Here is a 17,552-nt window from a genome sequence, read left to right as displayed (position 1 = left end):
ATGTTAACTTGGAGCATCTACAGTTTTACTCAACTCTAAATGTCAAAGTCACCATTATCCTATTACTGACACTCTAAACTGTCCATTTTCACTCTTGGTTATCCAATTTAGGTACAGGAAAATGTAGAGTTTCGATATTGTCTGGGATGATGACTATTTTCTAGGTATCTGGGATTGACCCATTGTGTCTGCACTATCACTCATCAAGACGGAGAGGTATAAGGCATACACATGAAGGGGAATAACCCTTGCTTGTAGTCAGAAAGATAACAACGGAGAAAATCTATGGTATGTAATAATATACCCCTGGTCCTTCTTACAGTCAAATATCTGTATGACTTAATACCTCAATTAAAAAAAAAATACCAATATGTCATACTCTCTACATAAGTCCTGCTCCACGATGTCAGCACTATTAATGCAATATATCTGTCAAGCTTTATTAAAATTATTTTTGATGTGTATCTTGGCTCATAAACCTCCTCAGTGCCTGATATTGCCTCAGGGAATGTCCTTGTAACATTGAATCTCTGGAGATGGGACAATAAAAGAAAAATCCTCCAAACTTTCAAGTTCACCTATGATATCACACAGCCTGCAACGTCTCCCATCAGCACTCTGAACACGCTTTTGCATGTGAAAGTAATTACGGCAAGACTACTGCTCAAACCTTGTTTCACAGAACCTTCTGGTAGAAAAAGCATACATGAATTCAGAGATAATTATCCAAGAACAGAGTCAGCACTGACATTGGGATAAACTGTTAGGTCCGTTTTTCTTTATGAAGCCATTTTAGAAGCAGCATTCTTTGAGTTACAGCACTAGAGTTTTAATCTTGGTCCTTTTTTATTCGTGTTGTACCTTAATTGGTACATTTCACCAGTGGATGTTCCCTATTAGTAACAAAGACGTCTGCTTGTCACCCACGTCTTCCATGGCCCCAGAGGAATTCTTGTACTCGCAGGGCACAGGCAAACAGCAGACATGCCAATCAAAGTGGATTTATGAGAGCCCATCACGGTTGGAAACGTAGAGAAAGCACCCCAGGGGAAGAAAGTTAGGGCAGGGAGGCACAAAGAGGGGTAAAGCGAGGCTGAATACAGAAGGAAAAAGCTCAAACACACCAACAGAATCAATCAATATACGTTCACTATTTTCCTATCCTTAGCACTGTTCTGGAACAGTACATTTCAAACCATCTGTTTGAGGCTCAAAGGATCTGGACAGGCTTAGGTTGGCTGTTTGATTTTTCTCAGGATGTCATGACCTGATATCTAATCTTCAAGAGCGTAACCAAGATGCATCTCACACCAAGGAGACACACTGTGCAAGTTCAACAACATTGAAGAAGAGTCAACTGGTGGGGTCTTGGATGTTGGGGCAACGTGAAATTGCTATCAAGATTTTTTAAATGCCTTCAATTTTTGTACTTGTTGCAGAACCATAACAGCCTGCTCATGGATGGGGTCCAGTCCATGGACCATGCTTTGTTCAGCCTGTTCTAGAAAGTACAGGGGCAGAAGAGTTAACTTCTCAACCAATTAAAACCACTCTAGTCAAACTGCACTTGCTAAAGTTAGTAGCATGCTTATGGCCAAATCAAAGGTCTATTTTCTCTGCCCCTCCCACTTGACTATCTATGACATTTGATGCTGTTGATCACCCTATTTCCTGAGTGCCTCTCTCCCTCTACTTTCAGGACAATATGCTTTGGGTCATTTGTCTTCCTTTACTGTATCCTCTTTAAATATTTATACTCCCTGATGTTTCATCTGATCCTGTTCTCTATTTTCTCCAGCTAAATGTTACTGTCTTTTGCCAACAAACATTTCTGTGTTGGTGATTCTCAAACCAGTCAGCAGGCAGACAACAGTTACTAAATGGGAACAAACAGCGTGCCAGGAAATGTGCTTGAGGCTGGGGAAACAACCTGAGAAGACACACCATATTTATACCCTGCCTGTCTGTTCCTTTGTTTCTCCAGATGCATGCTCCACTCTGCTCTACCTGCTTGGGCTCAGGTCTCATCAGCGCTCACCTGGGCAATTACAATAGTTTCCATCCCTGCATCCACCATCAGTTTCCCCCATTCCAGTTTATCATCTCCATGAATGATCTTTCACAAGTAAAAATCTGACCACATATTTGTCTTTTGAAAAATCTTAGCTATCACCTCTTGGCCTATGCAGTGTCCTTTAAATTCCTTAGCTTGAAATATAAAGCTCAAATAATACGATCCAGATCTACCTCCTGGCTTCATCTCCACAAAAACAGGACCTTCCGTGGCTCATGCCTTTGAACCTGCTGGGTCCCTGGCAAGAAAGCCCTAGATCTTTTCTTCTTCTGTAAGACCCTATTCATTCTGTAAGTCCAAGTCTGACTATAACCTACTCTAAGGTGCCTTTTCCAATTTCCCAAGGCAAAGGGAAGCATGCATTTCTCTTGATTCACATAGCATTTTACCCACACCTCTATCTTCATCCTGATCCTTTGTGCCACACTGAAACTTTTACACCTCTATCTCTTTTGGATAGACTGTGATTTCCTCAAGGACAGTGCTGTTCATTGTTATTTCCTGTTTCTTACAGAACAATGCCCAGCGAATAGCAGGTACTCAGCACATTTGCCTCTCAAACGTAGTGGAATGCTTTTAAGCAAAGAAAGACAGACATCATATGATATTACTTATATGTAGAATCTAAAAAAATGATAAAAATGAACTTATTTACAAAACAGAAATAGACTCACAGACATAGAAAACAAACTTATGGTTACCAAAGGGGATAGTGAGGGGGTGATAAATTAGGAATTTGGCATTAACATATGCACACTCCTATATATAAAATAGGTAAACAACAAAGACCTACTGTATAGTACAGGGGACTTTACTTAATATCGTAATAACCTATAATGGAAAAGAATCTGAAAAAGAATATATATGTATGTATGTATAACTGAATCACTTTGCTGTATACTTGAAACTAACACAACATTGCAAATTGACTATACGTCAATAAAAAAAAGAAAGGTTACTTTTTAATTATGAGGCAAAATAGACAAGCACAAAATCATTAGTGAAATAGGCAGTTTTTATTCAAGGGTTCCTTTAGGTTTCCAGTCTTATCTCTGCCTGTTCACTGTCTTGTACTTCATGCCTCAGGAATACCACATGCTTGCAGCTCCCTGCACACATCTGTGGTTTCATGCTGTGCTTCTGCTGAGTTGTTGCCTCTGTCTGAAGCACCCTCCCGTATGCCAGGTGCTCTCGTCATCTGTCCCAATGCCCAGGCGTCCTTCAACACATCATTCAGCATCTATATCCCTGAAAGTTTCCCTGTACTCCAAGGTTAAGCTAGGTGGCTCTCCTCTCTGTTCCCAAAACATCTATTGCAGAATGCTCACATTAGATACTGACATTATTTGCTTCTGTCTCTCTCCCAATTAGTACTTGCAAGTACTTTAATTTGCTTAGCCTTTGTATCTTAAGAACTTACCAACAGTACTTGACGTATAAAACACACGGAACTAATGCTTATTGATGAGGCATGAGCTAAATCACCACAATGGCTCCACTTTTACAAGAATCCACATTTGGATCAAATGAATGTTGAGCTATTAAAACCACCCATCTTGGACTGTAGGGGAGAGAAAGATTACACCTGTTAGGTATGTTCATAACTGTGGTTCCCAAACTTGTTCCAGCTATGTTACATCGACATCCCCCTTACCTTCTCCTTTCATTATGAATAAAACTTCAAACCTAGGTTCAATGGGGAGAAATGTACTAATTTTAATGGAATTCCAAAAGATAGTATAATTTTAGATAAAATAGCCTAACAGGCACAGGTTATTAGAAACAGACACAAGCTACAAAAAGACTAAAAAGAAAGGATACACAAATAGCTTTTAATGCATTGGAAATAAATGGCTTCATTCTCCTCAATTTTCACTCTCTTAACCATTTTCCAAAATTACACACCAAAGCTAGGCATTCTACAAGAGAACTTAAAATTAGTAAGAAAGATCTTATTGTTTTAATCAAAGTAACCAAATTGTTTTCATCAAAATGGGACCTCATATCTTGGTTCTCTGGAGTCCTCTATAGAACACCATATGCTACTCTTCAGGGTAGATGCTCTTTTCTTCTTCTGATACCTGGACTTCCTCACACTCTTTTGATTTCCAGTGCTTATCACAGCACCTGGACCATGGTAAAATTCATACATTTCCAATGAATTATACTAATAAGCTATTTTTGTTGTTTTGGCCTCTTGTACTAATGCTATTTTGTTACTATTTTTTATCATGATATTATTTATTGATTAACGGCAAAGTGCTTTCTAAATATAATATAATGCCCACACCATCATCATAAAACAGCAAGCATATATTATTTATGCTGACTTAAAAGTCGTAAACATAGAAATATTATTGATAATTTCAAAAGGTTTACCTATTCTTCCTAACATTGTATGTTACTGAACTAACCTACACTGGATAATCATCAATTACAGAAGAGAATACACTGACCACAAAAGAAATAAAAAGCTTTCATTCACCTAAGGCCTCTTCATGGTCTTCTTCATTTCTGGATGACTCTAAAAAAATTAACTCCAATCAAAAGATCACCACAGAAGGAGCAAAACAAATCATTCAGGTGACAGGCACAACAGGTGGTCTTACTTTATATCTTAAATTCTATCTCAGAAGCAAACAGCTAAATAGAATACCATTTCCCTTGTAAACTATATCCATGGCAAATTCTTCAGAATGGTTTTCCATTTTGATCAGAGAATGTTCTGAATGGATGTATTTCATAGGCTTCATTTCATCAAATTTGATGATAAATTTTTTCAGCCTTATAATCTATCAACTACATTTATTGAAAATTGACTCTCTGCTTATTGCTTTCTAGGCACACGTTGTTAATGCAAGACTGTTTACTCAGCTGGATGGACCAGTTAAGAGGCTCTCCATGCAAAGATACTATTATGGGTAGCAGACATAGGCAGGTGACTGTTGATAAAAATATTCTGGTCTTACTAAAGCCAGACATTCTTTTCAAAGTCACGACCCACAAGGCAGAAATAATTTAGATAAGAAAATAGACAGAAAATAGATAGATAGACAGACAGATAGATAGATACATAGATAGAGATAAATGACAGTATTTGGCAATAGTTCAAGTCCTATGGATTTCAATTCCATTACCTACCTAATTTGTCTGGAATGAATCCATGAAATGATTTTCATAGTTGAAGTGGTTGCTACTGACACAGTTTATAGATTTTCCTCATAGAAGTCACTTTTATTAAAGCAAAAAGATATGAAAGTCATGTCTTCTTTGTTTAAATGGAATCAAGATGGACCAGTGAAGACACTAAAGTCACTTGCCTTCATGATGAAAAATGGAAGCTCAGTGTAAGCAGACAACTGTTACTATCTCTACTCAGCCTTCCTTCCATTCTTCACAGTGCTGGGCAAGCCTCAGAGGGACTGCTGGCACCCAAGTTCCCATTCACGAGTGGGTGTATATAGGGGGGTAAAGGTGGTGCTTTAAAAAAGGGACCATGCTAAGGGAAATAGCCTGGATCCTTTCTCTCAAGACCACTATATTATCCAAATGTGCTTTTATGTTCATTTTAGAGCTTTGTCTCCCATGCCCACTTGGTATCATTTAGCACAGGATGGAACACGGAAAGTGAACGGTCACATCCACAAACAGCAGTAAGTCTGAAAAACCACTGAGGCTAGCTCAGGGACTTGATCGTATCTACAGAGATGGAAAGAATCATAGATGAACTATGGTGAAGTCTCTCCCATTTTAATGTCTTTCATTAAAAAAATCTTAAACCTGCACACACACACACACACACACAGCACAGAGCTTAAGAAACAGTATGTTACTGATAACTGTGGAAACCTCTGAATATCCCTCCTTTATAATACCTCCAAACCTCATCCTTAGAGGTAATTACCATCTGATGTTTGTGTTTATCATTTTAAAGTTTTCTTCAGAGCTTTACCACATATATTGTATTTTAATTCCTAAATGATGTGTTGCTTAGTTTTACATTTTTAAACTTTATATAAATGGTATATAATTTTTGGTGATTTTATTTACTTATTTTATCTCAAAATGAGATTTCTGCAATTGATTCATCCACACATGTGGCTATCGTTCACTTATTTTCAATGCTCCATAGGATTTCATGGTGTGAAGAGATCACCATTTATGCAGATGGGACATTTGTGATATTTCTACTTTTTATGTTATTGTAAAAAGCCTGCTATGAATCCTACACATATATTTGTACACATGTGAAACAGTATGTCCAGGGGTAGAGTTGCACTTTTAAGATATGCATGTATTCAATAGCAAAGGTATTTTCAAATAGTTATTTAAAATTAACTTGCTCCATCCAAAGCCTGGAAAAAGACAATGTTCGTATCTGAGATGGCAAGAGTAAGTTTTAAAAAGAGTTATGTTGACGTTGACAAATTAGTCCTCCATTTTTCTGGTAAGGAAATTCCCCAAACGTTGTGTCAAAACATTTGTGTCAAACTGCTGTGTTTTGCCAAAGAGCTAAATTTTCCCGTCAAAACAGTTAATTAGAAGCTATTAATGATGCCTTCCTAGATTTAAGAAGCCACTGTAAGAGAAGAGAGAAACTGAAGGAAAAAAATATCCCCCAAGCCAAGGTGCAGGAGATAAGGTAGTCTGTGGATCGCTATTTGGGAATTTTGCCTTGAATTCCTTAACTCTTCTGCAATCATTTCACAAACTCTAACTCACTCAGTTAACAGACAACAGGGAAACTTCTGATATATGAAGGGCTAAACGTCAAACACAATTCTTGCTTCTCCTCCTAATATAGTTAGTCTTGTAATATTTTATTCTTATCACAGAGAATGGTTTGGGTGCCGTAAGTCATCGTCATAAGCACACAAATGGTAATAGCAGATCTGTATCTGATTTAGTCAGCTACAGACCATCTGGTAATCATTAGGTGAGAAAGTTCACTGATAAAATACTTAAATCCCTGAGTCATAAATTATTTGAGAAAAAATTGCTTAGCTTCTTTTAAACCAAGGCTATATATCCACATCCATCTCTCTCTCTCTCCATTCATCCATCCATCCATCCATCCATCCATCCATCCATCCATCCATCCACCCACTAGAAGGCAGTGACCAGATGTCAGCATGGGATTTATGATTTGAGTAGATTAGGGCTAATGAAACTCAGGTCAGAAAAGCTAATATCTGCATAGAACAGTAAACATTCATAGTTACATGACCACAAACTACACTGCAAACCCACAGCTGCTGTTCTGCAAATGAATGTTGTTCATGAAGAAATCAAGGGAAGAAAGATCTCAGGGTTGCTGAGTATATCTCTCCTTACATCTGGAAAAAAACTAAAGGTCATACTCTACTGATGGTCCATGATATCAACCTTTACCATGAAGGTGGACACGTTAGATTTTGGTACACAAAGACCTCAGAATGAGACAGTCAGGGAATGACAAAGGGGAGGTGCCATTTCCAGGCTGTTGTTAATGCCATCCTCTGAGAAACAGGAGAGAGAGTCAGTCAGTCAGCAGCAACCTCTCCTCTGGCTTTTTAGATGCTTTGATAGAAAATATTCTCTTACCTCACTGAGACCCCCCCAGACCAAAATATATGTACCTAATCATTATTCACACTCAGGCAGACTCTACATAAACAATCAGGAATATTGCATATATCAATCCATGCCTTGAATTTCTTACCTCACATTTCTCATTCTTCAATAAAAGCAAAGACTTCAATTTGAAGTCACTGTGACTTTTTTTTTTAAACAAAATCTCTCTCTCAAGAATATATGGAATATATATTTATTTCTTGTATCTATCTATATTTCACAGACTTTCCCAGATAATCATATTTCCTCTTATTACTCCACCTGGCCAATTCCTTATTAATCCACTTTTGGGGTCCTATTTCCTTTGGTATCTAGAATGTTGTTAATTTTCAATAAAAAAATTGTTTTTAACATCAAAGTTATAGGCCCTTTATATTATTAAATCCCTTGTGTTTATCCTCATCAGAGCGTTCTTCCAAATAATCTTTCCATATGCTCAAGTAAACTTTTTAAGAATTGATAATTTAAAAAATGGATTGCTATGAATTTTACAAACAGAGCCATAGAGAAACATTTTTAAGGGTATATACATCTTGATACCAAGATGTAAATATTGAGGAGATTAAAGTGGGGAAAAAAGAAACATGCCAGGATGGTACTAATAGTTATAAAAAATATGTGGCTCTTTGGCACGACCCTGCAGTAAGAAAGTAATATTTAGCAATAATCTTTGTACAAACATGACCTTCTTGGGGTGACATAATACCAGACTTCTGTTATCTATTGTTTTAACTTTACCTCTTAAAGTAATCATCTTTCAGTTTATTTGTTGGACTGCCCTCATAAATGGGCAAGCTCATCTCATAAGAGCAGTTGAATGTCAAGGAAGAATTTAAACGAAGGCATATATCCTCTACACAGGAAACACTCAATGTTTTAAAAACAGCAGTGGAAAAAAAAAACCCCTTGCAGTAAAGGTTTAGAGACATCCTCAAGGAAAGGCACAGATGTGTATTAGTGATTTATCTTTCTCATAAGCCCAACGCAATACACGGCATTGAATTACAAAGATAACGTATAACAAAAAGAATTCTCCGCCAGATTCTACACTTTGTATTCATTAGTCCTCCCTAATCCAGTTCTACAGGTGTCAGCTCTTCTTTTACTAGTAAGGAATTCGGCCACTTTGACAAGGGTGATGAAGAAGAAGAAATGCCAGGTGCTGGTGTTCGGAGCAACAACTTGTCTCCACTTGCCAGCGCCATAAGACTGTCTCCTTGGGACTTCCTAGAGGATTATAACCTCCGGATGGACTGTTTCATGAGTATTTATCATCTTTAAAACTGATCAGAAATGCCAGGTGGTCATGGTTACAAGACACCTGTTTTCGCGCATTTTCTGATAAAAGCTTCTCTGCTGAATTGCTGATAAATATTGACATTATGTTTCAAACCACATGCAATGGCTTGAAATCCTGGCTTCTCTCACACAAAGAATTAAGCTTTACCATTTAGCTGATTTCTCTAAGAGCAAGAACCACTGTAAGTGAGAACTTTTACCTTGAATTTCTTTTTTAAACGTTGGTTTTAAAAACAAACAAAAAAAAAAAAACGAGAAAGGCCAATTAGAAAGACAGTAGATTTTCAATTACCTTGGAAACTCGATTTGCAACTTCTCTGCCCACGGTCAGCCCCTGGACAAATGTCCGAGCAGCAATGAAGGCGCGAGTGACCTGAATTTTCAGCTTCCGGGGAACATCTCCAAATGGCTTCAGCTGGTCCGTGTATTTGCTCACGCACTCCAGGTAGTCCTCGCTGAAGTGATACTGTGGGTTGATCAGCTGAAACATTCGTTCCAGGAGCCGAGCCCAGAAGTCATTGAGCATCTCCTCCAGATTCACATTGCCCCCGGTGTAGTATCTTTTTAGCTCTGTGAAGAGGTCCTGGAACACTTCCGAATTCTGCATGTACAGCATGCCATAGGTCCGTACAAACATATCATTTAGTGACTTCTCTGCATTTTCCAGAAGCTCTCGGAAAAATTCTGCAAATAAAACAAGAAAGCAGTCGTAAATTAGCAAGATCTAGGAAGCCCAAGACATCTACTTACCTTAAAAACAACTGCTTCTAATGGTTATTTTCACAGAAAAAAAATGTATCCTGTGATTAAGAAATCCACGAACTGATAATATTTTAAATGAGATTTGACCTACATCTATGATCTTCTCTGAGTCAAAGAAAACAGAAGATCATGGGATTCTGTCTGAAATAACATCCATTAACATTAGGAATTTACCATTTAATACTCCTCCAAAAAGGTTCAATTATATTTCCATTTATTGTTAATTTTAGAAAATCCTATGGTTTCATATTAACTCAAATCAGAATATGTGGCTAAGTATTGTCATTAACATAATAATAAATGCATAAGTGATAAAAACATTTGCTCCAGTCTATTTACAAATCTGTTCTACCACCAAATTCAATTAAATTGCTTTTATTTGGAAAAGTTCATAAATGGGATATTCAAATTAATGTAATATTTGGACTCTTTGTAGTTGCTATATATAGCAATCAATTATCAGTGTTTAGAGATTCACAATGCAATTAAATGCACTTAATGCCAAGGCTATAATAAACATAATTTAGGCTGCCATCATGCATAAGAAAGTTATGAAGTACCATGCATTATCATCATATGCTATCACTATCATTTTATAGCACTTGAATAAAATATAGGCATTTGGGCTTTCTGGTTAAGAGGTTCTAAATGAAAAAGAGTCTACCAAGAAATGACCTTTCGATCCTGCAGTAGCACTTGAGTGTTTCTGGGAGTAGTAGTAGGCAAAAAATTAGGATGGCAAAAACAACGTCCCTGGGTACTGGTAGGTCCTCATATTAGTCTCCCTCAAGACACAGTTCATATGTGTATGATACTTATTCATTTGCACAAATGAGCCTGGGTAGAGCAAGCTCAAGTTTTATCCCATTCAGAGAATGTGACTGGGGGTGGGAAAAAGGCTATGGAAAGATCATTCTTCTGAGTCTGTAAATCCAAGTTACCAACAACAGAGTAATTCTGCTTTACCTCCTACAGTTCCCTCTTATTCGCGGAAGCTATGGCCCCTCTCAGTTAAAGCCGGGGAAAAAGCAAGTCCTGGATACCTCAAGGAATCCCAGTAGGAATCAAATAAAAACCTCTTCTTTTTTCTGGGGGCTTGCGGGATTCTTTTCCTGAGATGCAGAAGAGAAAAAGCCACGACTCTCTCTATGAATTCTATGGAAGCTACACCTAATTTCGTCTTTATCAGATGAAGAAGCACTTGATTTAGCTACCTCAATTCCAAATAATACAGCATTGAATCACTGTCTTGATAAAATGGTGTCTATAATGGTGATTATTTTGTATTTGTTTTCAAATAAAACCAGTACACTAAATCTTAAAGAGGACTCTGTTCAATGTTTATCCTCTTACTACAAAAGAATACATATTTTTTTCTTAAATACAGAAATTATGTTGCTACAGTGGTTAGCAAAAACTGAGGGATTATCTGAAAGTCATGGCTTATCACCCCTGTGTCATCTTGTTCAAGGCACCAAATAGTTCTTATTTTAATTTTTCCCAAATGTAAAAATCAGGCTAAATAGTATTAAACCTCCCTAATCTTCGAGGATTCATTAAGGAAAATCACTTCGGGCAAAAATGTTCAAAACTGTTAAAGGATTAATTAATCAAAATATTTATATATGCTATATGTCTATGTTATTTATGATTTTTTGAAATAAGAAAAATTTCAGAAGTTTTTCAGAAATTTACTAGTAACTTATATTGTCCTAAAATGGAAACTATATTAAATTATTAATATTAATAACAAAGTATAAAAATAGCATAGTAAAACCTTTCAGTCTTGAAACCAAGGATGAAAATAGCTTGGCCTTGTTCATATAGGAGCAGAGTGAAAGGTGTTATAATTGTGAAAGAAACTATGAAAGAATGGAAAAATCACTGAATTGAAAAATACTAATATAATGAGACTGGAAAGTAGATTTTCATCAGGAGCTCAGGATAGCCTATTCATTTATCTTCTTTTTGAGGTCAATTATTTTGTTGGACTCTGAAATAAAAGCTTAATTTACTGAATACAGAGTACTGCCTTCAGCAATGAATAGTCAGTAATCAGTAGTGTGGTCTGGATTTGCAAGAGAAAAAAAAAAAAAAGAAAGAAAAATCTTCTGGTTCTCATTGTTCTCCAAAGATTTCAGGTATAAATCCTTCTCTGTAGGGATGAAAATTTTGTTTTCTCTTTTACAGAAGGTAACATTCCTAGACTTTTCCTCTCCTGACACGGGGAAAATTAAATATTAGGCTTATGACCATTTTGTAGCTGAATAGTTAAAATCAGATTGCCCACTCACTGTGCTTTGTGGTTTGTGTCTTTATGCTTAAATTAGTATCATAATTGAATATAGAAACTAAGTTATCAGATTTCCATAAATACGGCTCAAGAAACATTTTATTAGATTCCAGGATTAAATTTGTGTTTAAGGGTGTGTCATTGTCTCAAAAGTTTGCTCTTAGCTTCAGTGGTCCTCAAAAGTCAAGTTATTATTCCGTGTTCAAAATCATTATACAGTTTAGTGATCTCACAGTCAAAGTTAATACTTGGTATTGAAGGATGCTAATGCATCAGGCAATTACGACAAATGTTGGTACCCTAAAGTACATTGATCTTAGACCTTATGAAAGATGGGGATCTGAGGTAGTGAGGCAAAACTAATGTCCTCCAAAAAATAAGTATTCTCATTTCATTTTTAGCATGCCCACTGACTTAAACTTCCACCTTTTGAAGGGTGACTCTTTGAACAAAGTATTTTATGCTTGGATGCAAACTGTCTCAGCAAACCAAACAAGATGGGGATTTGGAAGACAGTTATCACACCCATTTTGCTGAGAGAGTATTATGCCCAAACAGCATAGAGAATAAAATCGAAGAGCCATATAAGGAAAAAAAAAATACTCAGTCTAACCCTTTGCTTAATGGGAGAGGTCAAAGCTCAGTGGATAAAGGCTTCAGTCAACAAAAATTCTCATCTGTAAGAGTTTGGCAGATGAAGATGTTTTTAAAAATTTTTTCCTTCCCCAATCACAAAATATACATCAAAGGTGGTTGCTTAGGGCTCAGTTATGCTTTATAGATGCACAAAAGAACTTCTTCCAGCCAGCAGTAGCCTCTGGGATGATTTTATTCATCTAGAGGGGAGATCTGGATGTGAACATCTGTTTGCTGCAAGGCAGACTGCCCCAAGTGGGAGAACAATCTTGTAGATAAAAACCACCACTGTTCCAAAAGCAAAAAGAAAGTCTATGCATGCCACGGATCGCTTGCAGAGGCCTCTTAAGGGGCAAAAATCAACTCCTGGGAGCCAAAAGGTGCCCTAAGGATATCTGAGAAAGGCTTCAAATAAAGCCTCCAAATGAATGGATCAAAATGTAAGGTGCACACAGGACCAAGGGGAGGTGCAAGCAAGAGGAGAAAGGCAGACTAAAGGCTCTCAAGGAATCTGCAGTCCGCACAAAACAGCAAAAGCTTGGCCCATTTAAGCTGGAAGTGTTATCTAGTTAATATTATCGTAGGGGGATTGGGCATGGCAACTGGATCAAGCACTGTTTAGCATTTACCCAGAAGCTGTAGCATCTTCCTGTTCTATTCTCATGCTCTCCAAAACACTTCTCATTGAAAGGTCATTTAAAATGAGTGCTTCAGATGGTGGTGTAAATCCACTTCATCCCAGAGCCCAGTGAGTGAAAAGTTTTGGTCACTGGTGTCAGTGGAGACTGTATCCATGCATGATCACAGACAGCATCTGTCTCACCAGGGGAAGCAGGTATATTCACTTTGCTTCCCTAAACCCACATATTTGTGTTGTGTGTATTACTCTTGTAATCTCTTTTTTTCTGCCCTCCTCTCCACAAAAGCATGCTAAATCAGTTCAGCCAGCCCAGAACCCAAGCTTTGGCTAAGGAAAAACCTCAAGTTGCTGGCATGGAGGGTAAGTGATTCAGAAAGCTGGTATCCTATAAGGGCTATGTTTCATAGACACAGGAAAGCTACCACCCTGCCCCTGACCCAGGCCCTTTTCAAGGTTAAGTCACTAGGAGAGTCCTTCACTCTGCACACACCTGTCAGCTTTCAAGTATATCTTCTGAGATGACTTCTCCTTTCAAAGTCTCCTTGCTTACATCATAACCTGATGTGACCAGCAGGGAAATGCTGGGTTAAGGAGGAAGAAGCACCCCAGTGCCATTTACTCTATTCTCCGGTAGACTTACACATGGTCCCTAAATGACCCACCTCTCCCCACTCCCCAGACGGTAAGACTCTATAAGAAGATTGGTGCTGCTCAGGGAGTCCTTGCCACATGCAATGTCACCCTTGGCAGGTCATGGCTTATGTGGAATGGACAGCTGGATGCCAGTCTTCTACATCAGGGGTCTCTGCCTCAGGACTGTTGACATTTTGAGCTGGACAATCTTTTTTTTTTATTATTTTAGTTTATTTTATCTTATTTTTTTTAAACATCTTTATTGGAGTATAATTGCTTTACAATGGTGTGTTAGTTTCTGCTGTATAACAAAGTGAATCAGCTATACATATACACATATCCTCATATCCCCTCCCTCTTGTGTCTCCCTCTCACCCTCCCTATCCCACCCCTCTAGGTGGACACAAAGCACCAAGCTGATCTCCCTGTGCTATGCGGCTGCTTCCCACTAGCTATCTATTTTACATTTCGTAGTGTATATATGTCCATGCCACTCTCTCACTTCATCCCAGCTTAGCCTTCCTCCTCCCCGTGTCCTCAAGTCCATTCTCTACGTCTGTGTCTTTATTCCTTGGACAATCTTTTTTTTTTTAATTAATTTTTAAAATTAAAACAAATTTTATATTTATTATTATTTTTTTTGCCCCACCATGCAGCTTGTGGGATCTTAGTTCCCCAGCCAGGGATTGAACTCGGGCCCTCACGGTGAAATCACGGAGTCTTAACCACTGGACCACCAGGAATTCCCTGGGCTGGACAGTCTTTGTTGGGTGTCTGTCCTGTGCATTGTAAGATAACAAGTAGCATCCCTGGCTTCCGCCTACTACATGCTATGGGCACATCCTTTCTCCAGGAGTGATGACAAAATTGTCTGCAGACATTATCAAATGTCCCCCAGGGGGACAAAATCACACTCACCCTACCCACTCTGCACCACCCTTCTACTGATAAATTCCAGAAGCCTAGAAATAGGCTATCGATACATTCCGAGGAAAAGCCAGCACATTTCTAGACCTCATCAGCCTCACAATTTATTTACAAGATGAACTTGAGGATCTGTGTGTGCTTTAAGTGAAAGGAGCTGAAACATGCATCATATTCACAGGTAAGGCTGTTGGTGACCAATACTACCATTTCCACGTATGGTGCCTATCACAGGGTAGGGCCTTAAAAAGTGGTGACTAGTGAACGAACAAATAGATGGTGAGCATGAACACCCAGTGAAATACATCCTGACTCCACGTGGACCGGGCTCCTCTTAGATAGTAGTAACTGTGGGAGAGAGATGCTACAACCATATCTTAGAGCAGACATAACTGATGTGCCCTACTGTCACCCTCCAAACTCATGTATTTATAAATATATAAACATTCATACCCTCCCATGCTCCATGGTCATGTGCACCTACATGTGAAATGCCCTGTGGCCTCTGCTCAAAAGCATGGTGGTTCTTGAGACGGCTCTACCAGACCCTCGCTTCCTCTCTGGACATCTCTGCCTGTTCTGAGCCACACTTTGCCTGGTTTCACTGCTGCCCCTCCTGCTGCTGGTCCTGCTGGGCCTTAACCCCACGGCCTACGATCTCACCAAGCTGACCGCGTTCACATTCACTCGCGCACTTCATTTAGGCAATGGCTCGCATGAGTTAACTCTTCAATCACCCTATCTCCTACACTGCAGTGAAGCCTCCTTCCATCCAATAGCTAGTCATATAAACTCAGTTTGGAACTTTGTTGTTTTCAGTAAGCAAGACAATGCCACGTTTTATTTCGTCATTACTCAGGTTAAATAATTATGTCAGGGAAAGAGGAGAACTATTTTGAAGACATATCCTATTATATCATCTTTGTAGTTTTTCTTAAACATCAGTTGCGTTTTTGTGTAAGAAACAGACCCTCAGTAGGCATTTTTAAAAATTATGGGGTTGAAATTAGATAAAATGATTTTCAAAATAACAATTTATTCAACAAGGGAGAAATCAGAATCTGTAATTACTGAGACGAAGCTGCTGTAAGCAAAACTTCATTTGTGATTTGCCCCTTCTTTATCTCTTAATTCATACTTTCTCTTGCTCCGTGTGTGTGTGTGTGTGTGTGTGTGTGTGTGTGTGTGTGTGTATGTTTTCATAGATTATGTTTATTATGTTATAATAAGCATTATGATTTAGTCAGTCAGTTCATCCCAGGAATTAATAGAAGCCTATATAATTTCAAAGTGACTTAACAATAGTAATCTACAGATTTCCTGTTTGAGGGATTATTATAATCAAACTGCAGATGAGGAAATTGAGGCCCAGAAATGTTAAGCAAGTTGCCCTAGACCACTAAGCTGGCGCACGACCCAGAGCTCCAAACCACTGCTGACAGGGTGAGTTCTAGGAGACAGTAGGACAGCAGGGCAGCTTTGTAGTTTACACGAAGTCCAATTTTCACACTGTGATTTGAATAATTAATGAGAAGTATAATAAACTCCTGGGACACTGGGTAAAACCATACTTAAATATAAATTGCAAAGTGCATTCTAAAATCAAATCTAAATTATCTTTTAAAAATAATTTTCATGTGTGATTATTTTTCCACTAATACCAATTAGCTAATGTAGATAACTGAGACTGGAGAGCACATGCAAATCCCTAGGGTTGGTATATCTTCCTCAAAGGAGTGGCTTCCACTAGAAGAAAATCAGTGACCGAACCTGTGATTATAGCTACAGAGCACAGAACAGCGACTGGTATGCAAAAGGGTGCTAAAATTATTTGACTTCACATATGTCCCATTTTATAACATATATATACACGTATATTGTAGATATTGTCTTATAATAACATGTATATATTATCAACAAATACATTTAAACATTTGAATAAATTCAAATAAGCAAAATATAAACCAACAATGGCAAAGAATATGGGAACAAAATGCTCCAAATATTTAATATCCAGCCCTTTACCAAGACATTTTGCCAATCCCTGGCAGAAAGTGTCAAAATCCTAAGTGAGATGTTTTAAGATAAATTAATCAAACAGAATGTATTATGCCTTTGAATTCTTGTAAGTAGGAAGACAATTTAATTATTAGTCTGTTATCTCTTAGTAGTAGAATAAAAGTTCTTTCCTCCATTATTTTACCTTATATGTTAAAATTTGCTCTGACAGCCCTGCAGTCTGTTCACCTCTTTATATTCCCCTGCGAGGTAACTAAAATCCAAAAGTAAATTCTTAAATCACTTAAATGATTTAGAGGATTTAGGTGACTTTAGTGATTTTAAAGTAGACACCCTAAATTTTTCTAAGATTGTGGTTTAATGAGTCCCTGGAGATGTTCATGAGGAGAAAATCTTACAATAAACCTGGAATGTAAAATAGACAGTATAAAAATGAAAAAGGAAAAGAAAAAATAACACTCTACTCTGATACTAGGTTAAGGTTAAAAAAACAATACAATTTTCTTTTTCAAATTTCTTTTCATGATAATTAATGAAAATAAAAATTTAAACAATCTCTTAACATTGTACAAGGCCCTACAACAAAATAAAATGCTCATAATAAATCTAGGAGAATTATTTTCAGAAAATAATAAATATATCAGTTGTTTAAAATGTTA

The 17,552-nt window shown here is 37.6% G+C and overlaps 1 protein-coding gene across 2 annotated transcripts in view; it reads right to left on the bottom strand.

Moving 5' to 3' along the window:
* GPC6 (glypican 6) overlaps positions 1 to 17,552 on the bottom strand; it is a 1,053,117-nt gene that overhangs the window by 510,804 nt on the left and 524,761 nt on the right. For both annotated transcript variants that reach the window (XM_082366026.1, XM_082366027.1), the window contains exon 3: positions 9,279 to 9,670. In XM_082366026.1, coding sequence (XP_082222152.1) covers positions 9,279 to 9,670 — 392 coding nt within the window. The remainder of the gene's footprint in view (positions 1 to 9,278; positions 9,671 to 17,552) is intronic.

This window comes from Balaenoptera borealis (assembly GCF_965194805.1).
Source record: "Balaenoptera borealis genome assembly, chromosome: 18".
In the NCBI taxonomy this organism is placed as follows: domain Eukaryota; kingdom Metazoa; phylum Chordata; class Mammalia; order Artiodactyla; family Balaenopteridae; genus Balaenoptera; species Balaenoptera borealis.
The sequence above is the reverse complement of the archived record's forward strand: the minus strand, read 5'-3'. Positions and strand labels throughout refer to the sequence as shown.